General features: G+C 37.3%; 1 protein-coding gene across 5 annotated transcripts in view; it reads right to left on the minus strand.

Moving 5' to 3' along the window:
• The window catches only part of WWC2 (WW and C2 domain containing 2), a 95,982-nt gene that overhangs the window by 41,488 nt on the left and 40,090 nt on the right, over positions 1-14,404 (minus strand). For 4 of the 5 annotated variants that reach the window (XM_030271290.4, XM_072928346.1, XM_072928344.1 and 1 more), the window contains 3 exons: positions 6,386-6,589; positions 5,339-5,415; positions 725-804 (listed from right to left, as the gene is read on the minus strand). In XM_030271290.4, the coding sequence (XP_030127150.4) occupies positions 725-804; positions 5,339-5,415; positions 6,386-6,589 (361 nt within the window). Of the gene's footprint in view, positions 1-724; positions 805-5,338; positions 5,416-6,385; positions 6,590-8,778; positions 8,922-14,404 lie in introns of all 5 variants that reach the window. The other variant, XM_072928347.1, reaches the window with a different exon arrangement.

Below are 14,404 nucleotides of genomic sequence, written 5' to 3' on the forward strand. Positions count from 1 at the left end.
CAGCTAGCATTAATAAATTCCTCTGCACATTACTTAAGAAAACACACTTGTTAGCAAGGTTTCCTGTGCAGCAAGTTCTTTATGGTGACAGTTGCAGTAATGTTTAATATTTTAGGGCCTAATGTTGTAAGGCAGGAGCAGCAGGGAGTTCTTAGACTGAAAAAAAAAATTAATTCCCTAGTAATCTAAGTGGTTAAATACCCAGAAAGCTCACCCAGTTCAGCATCAGCCCTTTGGACACCAGGCATCCCAGCAACTGGAACAAAGAAAGGCGGGTCTCTAATCCTCAAATTGTGGCTAATTTCCAACCCTGCAGAGTTGTGTATCATTTGTACCTCCAAGAGCAGCACCTTTCTCTTTCTTTTGAGTTCATAGGTGAGGAAGGAGGAAAGAAAGATCTAAGTACCTTTCAAAAATTAAAAAAAAAATTTAAATCGGACACACAAAGCAGCTAATTTTGTCCTTGGGACCCCTGACCACTGCCCTTTTTTCTGCCTCTTTGTAACACAAGCTGCCTCATGAAAAAAACAATGAGGGGAGACAAATTTCTTATGTTAACTTGCACAAAAGTGCTGCCCTTTCTGCAGATTTCCCATTTCCTAACAGAGTTATTAGAGTCTCCTTTTTCTCCACAATAATTCTCTCAGATAAAACAGATTCAATTCCATGCCAAAGAAATCAGGTGACTGAATTACGTCAATTTCTACTATTTTAATTTACTCACTGTTGCAGTGTTTCAAAGCCCTGCTCCTTGTACAGCAGCTCTTGCTTCATCTGAGAGAGTTCTCTCTTCAGCTTCTTAACCTTGTGTATTAAATCAAAGCAAGAGTTAGAAAATTCCTCTTGTTAAACGATGGAACACATGGTTTTAAACAATTAAAGTATGCACTACATCAGATGAGAGAAGAAGAGTAAATTGCTCTACTGACACACATTAAAAAAAAAAGGGTCTTATCTCTTCCTGATGTCTATGGGCAACATGCTTTAGTATTAAAGGGACACAAGCAGATTAAATCACATTCCTTATTTGTATTGATACCACACTGTGTTATTAAACCTGAGAGAACTTTAACAAGTAATTTACTTCTCACTTGTTAAGCATGCATTCCAACTGTCCTACAGGGACATGCCTGTTTACTTTTAGTTTTATTATATTTTCACTTTATAATTCCTGGAAGCTGTTCAGTCATTTGCACTGTAAAAGACAAAATGGACTCTTTTTTTCCCTAGGAACCATCCATTCTTTTAAAGCTTTACAGACACTAGATCCCAAAATATATAATTCACACTTATTTAATCCAAATACAACAATCACTAAAGACATGTGAATCACAAATATATGTGCCTATTTAATAAAAATGTCTTTGGAAAGATATTCCCTTCTTTCCCTAAATGTGCATGGTCAATTGCTTCTTAACCTTAATATTGCTATTTGAGATGTCAGCAGATATGAGTACATTACAAAATATTTATGAATCAAGATTAAATTTAAAAATCCTGCATTTAATTTTCAATGTCATATTTCCCAAATGTATGAAACAAAGTTTTAGGAACCACCTAAAAATGAATGTACCTAAACACAAATTAATCATCAACATACCCATAGAGACAAATGCCTCCTTCAAGCGTGGAGTCCAAGATTTTGGTATTTATACATCTACAGCTGGCTCATTTCAACTCTACATACTAGCCAGATATTGTTAGGCTTTCTAATTTTCCAATCATTAAGATGAAAAAAGAAAAAGCCAGAAGTCCATTGTTGTCACCTCCGTAAAATTCTTGCTTGTTTTTATAAACTCCTCAGATATTCAACTCTTGAAAAATTTATTATACTAATATAATGAACTTACTGAAATGAATATGAAAATATGCCTTCAAGATATTTTGTATCCATATCCCCTTAGACTTCCTACTTGCTGATATTCTTCAAATAAAAATAATAATAATTTAAAAGAATAATTTCTTTTAAAAAAGTATGATTCCCAGCATGCCAGATAACTAAAAGTGCTCAGGAACAGCAGCTGCTGCAGCTCTCCAAGAGACTTAAAATGCTTTACATTTCTAAAATAACTAGTGATTTACTCATTCTTTGTAGGGGGTTATGAATGATACTTCAACATTCCAGCTTGCAGTTTCTGGCTAATGTATTTTCTATGACAGAAATAAAATGCTTTTAATCTCCATTTTCTTCAAAGCAAAATCTGTTCTCTGGTTGAGAAGTTATGTTCAGGCTTTTGGAAACTATCATATTATCATCACTAGTTGCTTTATTTGACAGAAAACTGTTTTTATTTTGACCATACTGAATAGTTAGCATGACAAATAGACAATTTCTCCAAGTATACATTCAGTGCTCCTCAGCTATTTTCTCCTTGACTAGTATGAAAACTCAAAGAATAATTTCTCAAGTGTTCTGATGAAGGTTAAGGAAAATGAACAGATATCACCTCTGTGTTCCAGCTAAAGTGATGTGTAAAATATGAAACAAGTCTGAATTTTTCCATCCCCTTCAAAATCAGAAACGTGTATTTATATTAATAACAGAAGGCATACTTGATTTCAACTCAGATTGGATTTCTCACAAACTCTTACATTTTTCCTCAAGATCATCTTCTGTGTGTCCTCTGCTGTTCTTCATCATCATTTCACTATCAAGAAATGTGAGTTGGGTGCATTATCCTAGAAGGATGTGACCTACATCGTAATATAGCCTCTGTGTTTACTGCATCATCCCTGCATTAAACTATTCTTAGGCTCCTTGTCTTCTCCTTCAAAACTTTCATATAATTCCTCCTTTTTCACACCACTCTTCAACTGTTCTAACATTCACCCTCACCTGCACATCATCTTCAGTCATCTGACAGATCTGTCTTTCCTACTCCTAACCACATCTTCAAGCAGTGAAGTGCTAACCCCTTTCTATTCCCTGCACTCAAATCCTAATGGAACAACATGGCCATCTTCCCCAGCCCCTCCACCCCTTGTTATTTTATAAAAGTGCATTTCCTACTCATTTGCTGCATGTGCATAAAATGTATTGTGATCACATATGCTTAGTGCTGTTTGAGTTATCTTGCTGATTGCTAATTAAGACCCCAAATGGCCCCACTCAAAATGTCTACTGCAGGATGCAATCCCACAATTTTAGTCTGGTGAGAAAAATATTTCTTCTCATTTAATTTAACAGGTGACTGATTTCTGTCATATTTTCTCCATGACATATTGCACAACAGGCAGTTTATGTATCCAGAAGGCTCCACACACATGGCTATTACACAGAGCTAACAAGGAAAAGGCCAAAGGCCAATTCAGAACTTCCTCGAATGCTGTTTCCTCCTCCAGCCACCATTAACCTGATGATACCAGTAAGCCTCAGATACTGTTTAGTATCTGATAGGTTTAGTACAACTGATCTAACAAAGTGCAAAATCTAAGTAGCTGGCTGGCAGCTTACTAATGACTTTGTTTCTCATTAGGTCCATGCATGCATATACTGCAAAATGCCCAAAGCTAGCACATTAGCAAGCATCTTCAAACATTCAAATAAGGGCAAACTGTGGTAATAGCCATACCTCTCTTGCCATCTCCATGACAACCAATCTCCAGCCCTAGCATCACAGGGTTCCACTTTTTCTTATCTCAATTTTCATATCCAGTGGCTTTGGATGACCACACACTTTATGCTGATACAGATACTCTTGGACTGCACCCTTCTAAACTCTGCAGACAAGATCCAGGTCACCTATTTTAGGCACATATGCAGGACTATGCAATGCCAATAAATCAGGTGTTGGGAACCAGCAAGATATTAGGCTCCTTGACTCAAGAAACAATGAAGAGAGGAAAGCACCTCCAAAAAGCTAATTACTGTGATAAACAAGCCTGACTCTCACCTTGGTGAGCAATTTTTAGATCTGCAGTCAATGCTAATGGGAAAAAGTGAGCACAGGACCATGCCCGAATTTTCCCCACTTGACAAGTAGATGACTATAAATTTCATCATGCGTTTTGGTCTTCAACAATATTGTCCATTTCCTAAATATACCAGTGATTGCCTTGCCAAAGGAAATATCTGTTGCTGCTCCACTAATTTTAGAAAGAAGCTATTGCCTTCTTTCTTCTTTCTTGTTCCTGATCGGGTCCTTACTGCCTTTGATTCCCCCTACTAAGCTTACATTCTTCCCACTTCCAGTATTTCAGTAAGTTCCTTCACTGATCACCATTCCTTTGCCTTAATGGATAAGGGACTACAAATTGAGACTGGTAAGGATAAACAGGTGTAGTCAGGAGGGCAACATCCAGACATGAGTTTTTGAGTACATTCCATCCCCGATTTACACTGTGTTTTAAAAGTTTAATGAGCTATTCGACAGTTCCTTTCAGACATGAATTGTTTAGCTTCCTAATCACAACTCTTACTGCAGGTGAAGGAAGATGTTACTCTCTGAGGCTTCTGTGAGTGCTGCTCTGTGCACAAACCAGAAGAGGGCAAAGGAAGAGCTGACTAAATGCTGTCACTTGTGCTGCTTCTGCTCCCCCAGAGTCTGTGTTTTAGCCCACATGGGAGAACTGTGCTGTGAGGTGCTATCTTTTTAACATGTGAGCTTTGATCTAATTATTTTCATTATTAATTACAGAAAGTTTAGACTATCCATAAAGCATTATATGCCACAGCTGAAATAAATTAAATTCCTATAAATATTTTAAATGTCTTCCACACCATTTCTTCCCCATTCAAGATAAATTCACTAGGGACTAACCTGTGAATGAAAGTTCTTTCTATAGAGTTTGTTACTGACCATACTGAACATAGCTGACCAAATCTATGGATTTGTGTTCAAGAGCAATTTCAAAATTGAAACACAGACTTTCATCCTTTGATCTGAACTGCTCCATTTTGGGTTTCGCACCAATATTGAAAATTATTTTTCAAACCAACAGAAACTTCTGAGGCAGTTCAAGCAGCTAATGATGCATTTCTCATAGAAGAAAGATTGTGTAAAAACAGTCATCTAGCTGCAGCTCACCGCAGCCTACTACTTTTCTATTTTTACTCTTCCTTCAGAAAACAAAGGCATACAATTAAAAATAATTATAATATTTATTTAAACCTACATCTAATTAGAATATCTGTCAAAGGTTCCCGAAAAAGTGTTATCTGAAAGCACCAGACACAGCTTTAAAAATTAATTTTAAACCTCTGAATGGTATCTCATTAGAATATGAGGAGGTTTCAATACCAGGGTACAAGATACATCTGCTAGTTCAAGCTATGTTTATTCTTTAATCATAAACTTGGCAGACAGAATTCAAATGAACATGAGTTAAGGACTCTCACCCTTAATCTTGTAGTGGAGATTTCAGCCTTCAGAATGTCAGGGTCATACTTTGTACTTGATGAAGAGCCTGAAAACACTTTTTAAAAAAGATAAAAAGGACAAATATTTAACTACTTTCAGATCACTAATTAGTCCCTTTCTTGATGAATCCACACTGATCAAAACCCTACAATATTCTCAAAAACATATAATGCTTTAAAATCTAGCCTTTTCTAGAGTAGTCATCATTGCAGCATGGCAATAATCACTGAATAATCAAAATTTTCCCCTTTTTACCCCCTACCACTATATGGTATCTCTCCCCCTTTACTTATCCCAGGATCCTTAAGTAGAACCTCATTCTCCCTGACTTCCTATTCCTTACTCTGTTCCTATTCTTCTAGCTGAGCCATCTTGCAATCACTTTCTTCCTGAAAGTTATAATTTCTAAGGAGATCTCAGGAAACCAGATGATTTATTCAGAAGTCTCAGTTCTTCCACAGATGTACATGCTCCTTTCAGACACTACTGCTAACAGAGGTGTTTGGCCAGTAACAGGCCTCTGACAGTGCTTTTCCAGATGCTGATTCCCTGCCAGGACAACAACATGTATCTATCCTCCACCCCTGGTCACAGCACACACGCTACAAAATTACTGTCTGCTCTTCTTATAAATCAGAAACACATTTCCTTCTTGGTCTACTGCAGACACCTGTCAACACTGAAGGGTCACTTCAGCACGCAGCCAGGAAGGCAAGAGATCCTATTCACCTTGAATGTAGATTTGGCAAAGCTTTGTCTCAACAAACTGCATGATAAAATACATTTCAGAGCCAACTGTTCTAAATCATGGCTCAAAGGAGTTCAATTGTATCAGAGAGAAGAGGATTATCTCCAGCAGAATATATTTATCTTAAATAAATAAATAATGTAGGGATGCTAACTCTAAAAAAGCCGGAGTATACAAGACGGTCCTAGCAAACCTTGAAAAGTTCTCCTAAAGAGAAACAGGATCCCCTGCAAGGCAGGGATCAAAGAAGTTACATTGTGTTCTCTACTGTACTTACAGCTTGTACGAGAGCTTGATTTTTCCTTGTAGGCACCATTCAGCCGTACATACTCATCCAGTGCAAGTGCTAGCCTCTGTTCTTTCACCTGGTACAGTTCCTTCTGGGTACTGAGAGCATCCTGGGCTATTGTAAGGTAATCTTTTAACATTCTCTCTTGTTCTTGCCGCCATTGTTTCCTGGGATCTTCTATTTGTGTTGTTTCTTTATAGGAGAGAAAGAAATTATTTAAAGAGACCTCTGCTGAAACCCATTGACAACTAAAATTGCTTCTTTGCCTGGAATTCACAGTTAGAGCAGTCTAAACCATAGTTTGCCTTTGGTTACTAAGCAGATGCTTCACTTCCTCTGCCACCACAGTGTATGTAAGAAACAGAATTCAAGGGATCAGTTGCAAAATTAGGAATTAGAGTAAAAAAGGCAAATGCTTATGCAGATCATTCCCCTGTTGTCAATTTGGTATTAGCAACATCCTAAAGTTCAAAAAGAAAATATCTTTTGCATCAGAGTATTTGGAAATAATAGGATCAACAAAGTCTTTCAACACCATCCTAAACAATGCATTTCTGAACAAAAACGAAAAGCAATCTTAGCTATTACATTTTTTCAATTCCCTTCCTCCCCACTTCATTATTTTTCCAGTCATATGTTATTCATGTTTTTAGTGGTTTTCTCTCTCCTTTCACTCTATAAAATAAATTTTATCTTTCCCCCTCTAATGGAACTAAGAGATCATTAACTCTCCAGCCCACCTCACCTGTGTCCCTATGCCTGCTAGACATCTGATCCAACACACAACTGTCTTTTATGGCCAATAGACAGACAGGGCTGCCCTCAGAGAGCACTTCCAGCTCCCGAAGGCAGGTGCCCAAGATATGTGGGACCAAACTGCTTTTTTGAGGTGCATCCTTCTTTTCACTGACTGCTCAGGTAATTAAAACGAGTAGGCTGGATCGAGCCTTTAATTTACAAAGAGCTTCAGGTAACATTTCAAGTCCAGCAGCCATGCACAACACAGACTTGCACAGGATACATAGACAAGAGGATCAGACATAACAGAGATGTGACATAATATCGATCTAACTGAAGATTTTTAGATTTTATTTCTAATGCAAACATACTAAGAGGATTATATATGGTTTGAATGTTCAAACTTGTCAATATTTCCTGACTTGGTTCAGCACTTTTTGAAGCTGTACGATAAATATTCTTCCTTTAAAGCTGTACTATGTACAAAAATATTCTCATAAGGCATAGCCATGAGAAGTCTGAAATCTAAATGCAAATGTGCACCACTTTTCCTAAGTTACATGCTGTAAATATGCATAGATCTACAGAGATAAAAGGTAACATTCAGTACCAAAATATTTAAGTGTAAAGTATTTGCTTCAGAATTTTCCTGCAAAAGTAGGAGGCACATTTATTCTCTGGGTTAGATTTCTGCCACTTTAGTCCTCTGAATTGCTTTACTGTGGGAATCAAGGAAGGGGGGGAAATGGGAACAAGTGGCTGAAGATGTGGTGAGAAAAAAGAACTGCAGCCGAACCAACGTGATTGCTCTAAACTGCAGCTGAAGTGCACTCTTGGAAGAAGGCACTCTTTCACGTAAGAAAACATATTTTGTAACAGCAAAAGCTGATAAGGACAGGATCTGGTTAATAACAATTTCTAATAGTGACTAACTACCTGTTTTTCAAAAGCATTTTCTCTTGTTAATATCACAATAACAGAAAGTCATACAAAGAAAAAGCAGCATCCCATAAAACAAACCCTGTAGAATCCTAAACTGACAATCTCTATGGAACTACTGATGCATTTAAAAACAATTAAATACACAAACACATTCCCTCCACCATTTAAAAATGTGACATTTCTACTTGGGAAAGGCATTTCTTGGATGTGCACAATGAATGCATAGAGAGTATAACCCATATAAACCCAACCGTGGCACATAAAAGATTAAAGCAGAAATGCTTTATACACAGTTGGTTTTCCAATAACCCCAACAGGAACACTCTCTCAAAAAAACCTAACTATAGCTACAGACACACATACATCCTTGTAGCCACCTGCTCTTTCACACAAATATATTGAGCACATAAAGAAGCAAATCAATACGTTTTCTCTCCTAAATGGTCAACACATGTTCCTATCGGTGCCCACTTATTGTTGTTGTGCTTTAACACACTGCACATTCACAGTTATTTACACAAGATAAGAAGTGCTGGTTTCCAGAGTTGTCCTTTTTTGTGAAGCAGGTTGAAGAGCATGAAGCAGAATTCTCATGGGTCAGTGATCAAATACGATAAATGTAGTTATGGTGGTTTTTTAGATGAATGTAATGATGTGATTGTGTTTTAAGAGTACAACCAGCAGACACCAAATAATCTTACAAGATTGTAAGGTCTCATCTTCGAGCATGTTGTAGGTAATTGCTTTGTAGGTTTTAAGTGAGGATTGCTCAACATGCAGCCCAAAGACCAAACGTAGCCCGCAGAGTTCTAAAGCGTGGCCTACAGATGCCCTGTCCTTGTGACTGCAAGAGAAGGACAAAGCTGATCAACAGCACATTATTTGCCATTGCTGACAAATACAAACATTTCCTTTTTGTGTCTCCAAGCTGCAAGTACAAAACAATACTATGATTATATGAGCTAGCGTCTTTTATACTGACAGTCATAAATGAGTTAAAGGTGACCCTGCATTTAAAAAAAATGCACACTAGCCAGCATACCAACGTTTGAGTATTTGCATGTGTAAGTACATGCTGGTCAAATTACTCTCAGTCAATTCTAACTGCATGTATTTATTCTGGAACAAGTGCTCAGTTGTGAAAATACATTACCATGGAAAAAGCAAAGCAGTATGGAATGACTGTCCTAGAATTGTACTCAACTTTTACCAAACAGAGAAGACTCTGAAGAATTTTACTCTGTACTCTTCTTAAATATATGAATTGGAAAACCCAAAAATGCATCTCTCTTGCTCTCTTGTCTGGCAAGTTGTTCATATATATATATGTGTGTGTGTGTGTGTGTGTGTGTGTGTGTATGTACATATTTGTAAAAACATGTGCCTGTCTAACAACACCATATGTTTGTTATCTATACTTTTCAGTTATCTCTATTTTCATCTATCTCTGTAGGTTTACTCCATAGAGGGAAAAAACCCCAAAGACAGAACTATGGATGATATTTCTGGTTCTGTAGCACTACATTTTAAAATGTAGCACTGAAAAGTATGTTCATTTAAGCACATATACCTTCCAAGAGCCAATAATTTTTTTTAAAGAAACACTCTTTCAAAAACAAATATTTATACTTCTCAGAGTAAAGCCTCAGAAAAGATAAGGATTTTTTTCCTTGGACAAGAATGTTTCAAGCACCTGCTGTTAAGGTCAAACTTGTACACACAAGAATATTATTGGGATAGTTATATGCAAGTAATTGAGGGAAAAGTTTCCTGAACATTTGAAAATGAGTTGTGAAGCCTTTCATGCTTAAACCAGAGTGAGATTTAAACCACAAAGAACATCCAAACTTTTTCCTCCTGTTATTATTCAACAGCTAATGTAAAATAAAGCAGGGAGATCTCATTTCTTTTCTAAGGCAGATAAATGTTCCCACTGGTGACTGCAACAGGATGCCCTATAACCCTGTCTGCAGCAGATACGAATAGTGCAGCAGTTTGCCAGCTAGCCAGAAGAACAGATGTTATTTCTGCTCCTCAGGTAAGGAGTGAGCATTGGTAATGAACGCTAGACAGAGCTGTAGAGCTGCATCTGTTCTAGAAAATGCAAACTGGACTTCAAAAATCAACAGTGGAAAAAGAACAAACAACCTTCTCTTGGCAGGGCCGCTCCAACATTTCCTGCAAAAACTTAGGTATGAGTTAAAGGAATCTACTTCAAATGGATCTTTAAACAATTAGGCTTCATCAGGCTCTATGAAGAGCACAACTTAGATTAAAAAACCAATTGTGTATATCAAGTTTCTCTATCCAATCACAATGCAAAAATAATGATCCATAGTAACAGAAAGAAGAGGATGACAGTGTGCATAATACTCAGGTTACTTTTTTCTAATTTGACCTGGATATAGCATCAAGTAAGCAAAGGTTCTTGCAAAGCAAAAATACTCAATTATAGTAAGACAACTTAATTTAAAACCAATTAATTAAACTTGAAACAAATTAATGCAAGTGCATAAATTAATAAATTTATTAAAATACTCAAATTAACAAGCAGTTTATTTCCTCCTATTTTTAAAGGTCTGGGTGACTACCCACACTGGGGGAAAATTCTGTGGTCTCACCCAGTGGAACCACACAAATGGCAGATGGCACACTCCACCCAAGGACACTCCTGTCACTGAAATGAACACAGCCCTGTAACATAGAAGAGGAAGCTGTGCTGGCTTTAATCACACTGCTATTCATGAAATGCACTCTTCCTGGCTCACTGACAGCAAAGTTTGATACACTTACACTCAGGAAAAAAAAAAAAATCTGGCCAGAACAATTAATTCAAAATCAAAATGTCAGGACTGACTTTATGTCTTGGAAATTTTGTTTGTTCTTTTGGCAAGATCATGCCTCAAGGGCAGCAATATTATGCATGTCTTTGTAATTACACATAGGATATATATTATACATTGGATACAGGTGAGAGTCAGACATGCCAATTTTTTTAAAATGAGATATTTTCACATGTTACATTCCAGTCTGCTATCAAGAAGTTCTGCCAAATTTTTACAGTCTACTTAAACAGAAGGAAACTATTACTTTATCAGCAGTACATCTTATTTCCCTAAAATAAATGGAATTAAAATCCCACTAGACAATCTCACTGGGAAGGGAATGGCTCCCTGACGCCCCACTGCTAGACATAAGAGAATTGGACATTTTACTACAGGATTAACAATATGTGGAAGCAATAGTTTTCCAACATCTCCCCTTGGCAAAAAAAATAACAGCGTCAACTGGCTCTAGAACAGCACACATGTAAGCTGTGTTCAGTCAGACACAGTTGCATTCAGGCAACACAGTTAGAGAACAAATCCTCTCAAGAAGTACCTTTAAAAAAAACAAGCCAGATATGCTAGATTGCTACTTGAGGAGAGCACATATACGCCAAGAGGAGACAAAACAATGATACGCTTTTAATTTTTAAGAGAGAATTCTCATCTGTTTAAATATATGCCCACGTTATTTCAGTTTGTAACTGTTGGAGAATCACCATCTCAGAAGAGAGGCTATTCCAAGGGAAATCAGCTGACCTGGCAAGAAATGAAGACCAGAGACCTAAGATCTGTAGGAAGGAGAACAGGAGAGAGTTGCATGCCCCAGCTGGAGCTGTGTAATAGCTCTCTTTTTTGTCAGTGATGGTTTCTACCATGTCACATCAAATCCACAATCCCCACCATTAGACATTCACATGTTCTCTCTACACAGTCTGGTACTTATTCAATCCACCAGTCTATCTGACGTACTAAGCCCACCCAAACACTACTTGTGTCTAGAAGATTACATGAAGGGAGATACATCATGTGCTAGTAAGTTGGGTGAGTTGTGACATGTTATCAAAAATAATGTTATCAAAGGTCCAGTGAGCCAGTACGAAGTACAAAGAACAGCCCAGCTGGGGAAAGATCTTTTTTCTGGCATCAGTAAGCCTACTTACAGATCTAGTAATTCATTGCATTCTTAAATATGGATCTACTCATCAATACTGTGTACCTTCTCCCTGACATAGTAACTTCCAGGAATATTCCTAAACCTGGAAATCTGGACCACCAGTCAGGAGGCAACAGAACTGCAGTGGCTGAGCACTGAAAAGGGTAGCTGTGACTGGTGCAGAACTGCTCCCTGTCATGGTTGAGCTCGATACTCTGTGTCAAGGTGGCAATTTCTCTGCCTGAAACAGTAAGTGATGGAAACATAACTCCACTACACCTGACATCTTTGGTTATCTTGCATAATAATTGCAGGACTACCCCTTCCAGCAAAACAAACATCACCTTCAAGGGAGTTGTTTAGACCTCAAACCCCTAAACACAACAGCTGACTGACTACACTCAGGATCCCTCATCATTGGAACTTCTCCTGAACCTAGCTGCTGAAGAAAGTGTGCAAGCTAAATACAGACTGGTTTTTCAACAGCCCTCAAGAATTTTGCTTTGGCAGGATTACATCCTATTCCATGGAGGTGGTTTGAGAAGGAGATACCTTCAAAGCATCCTACTGCATCCTAAGGGCAAGCTCTTAGTTAAGGGTGCAGGCAAACCAAACTAGGGCCAGGCACAGCAAAGGAGAAACAACATTTTAATGGTAACTTACACAAAAATGTCTCAAGATGGTACAACAAAACCAAGAACAACCCTTTGACATATAATATCAAAAGAGGAAAAATGTTATTGGATACCAGCTACCACAGGATGGTATAAGTTAGCTAAGTGAGTTGATGAAAGCAATTTTATCAACAACATTATGTAATCACTATGGATATGTTTATTCTACAAGTATATCTCACATTACTTGATAAACAAACTGGCTTTCAATCCTCCAGTACTTTTGCTAGTTTCAGGGAGAATAACCAAGTGTTACTAGACTGTCTTAAGGAATATACTTTATTGTTTACATGGCAAATGCTTTCTGATTTTTTTTTTCTTATTCCTTCCCTCTCCCCGCCCCCCTTTTTTTAAAATACTTGCAATTAAAATTCAAACAACAACAAAAGCAATCTGTACTCAAAAATTTGTGGAAGGTTTCACAAGTAACTATTGCATCATTTCATACTGACATTTTTGTTCAATAGGTACATAAAAAATAAAGAATTGCATATTACAGAGACAGCAGTTTTAGTAAGACCAGGCAAGCCAAAAAGATGACATATTAAAAATGATTTAACACATTGCTGGATACTCAAAGAAAATCACATTCTATCACATAATTAAATATAATAGGGGTTCTAAAGAGAGACATGGATGAAAACTAGATTATTTAGAGTATGTTCAAAACTGACTTCTCTACAGTTTGTTTCCTGCCATCAAACTTTCACACAAAAAGTGACCCCTCTCTTCCAGACACTTTCTTCACTTTTCCATTAAATAATTTTGTGGTTGAATCTGGGCAATGAGAGAAAATGAGAACTTTTTCAAGCCATACTCTCCAAGTATGAGCAGATTTCCAAAAAAGATTAATTCAAAGATTTTTACTATTAGTTTCCTCTTGAAATTGGGCAGAATATGATTATATATTTCAAAGTGAAACGCAGTAGAAACTCTTGAGGATTTTGTTTTACATTATCAAGCAAGCAGGTAATGTTCTGCTGCTAAGGCTAGCAGGACAAAGACATAAGAAAAAGATGCAAATATGATCTTTACATAAATGCCAGCAGGTAAAGCCATCTTTTATCCAGAGCCTTCACTACTTGAGGCCTCCTTCTGTAGACAGCATACACGAGATTACTCTAATTCCTTCCTACAGCCAGAATGCAGAGAAAATACCTACAAAAAAGATTCAGGGTAAGACATATCACACTTGTGTGTCTGCCATGTGCATTTGCTGACAGCAAAGAGTCTTCACAATTGATTGCATGCCAACACTTGCTTAGAAGATGGTGGTAGGTCATGGGAACAAACAGGGCACATTTGTGATGATATGCCATTTGACTCCCTCAAGCTATTGGTAATTACAGACTCATGGTGGGATTTTCACACTCTTCCTTTTCTGAAAATCAATTTGTCCTACTTTCATAGATACAGATGTACTAGACTCCCAGGCTGGAGCAGTCTGTCCACAAGTTGCACAAGCACAAACTAGCATGAAAACCTTTAAGATTACAACAAGAAACAGAACTGCTATAGTTAAAACATTGTGCTGCAAGTGTGAAACAGTGTAAATAGCTGGTATTTTCACTTTTTTGTTGTTGTTGTTGTTTTGTTGTTTTGTTTTTAGCATGACTGACTTAATTTTCCTTTTCTTTGTGAATTAAACAGTGATAGAAGGATATTTCTGGGA

The sequence above is a fragment of the Taeniopygia guttata genome, chromosome 4, assembly GCF_048771995.1.
Source record: "Taeniopygia guttata chromosome 4, bTaeGut7.mat, whole genome shotgun sequence".
Taxonomy (NCBI): Eukaryota; Metazoa; Chordata; class Aves; order Passeriformes; family Estrildidae; genus Taeniopygia; species Taeniopygia guttata.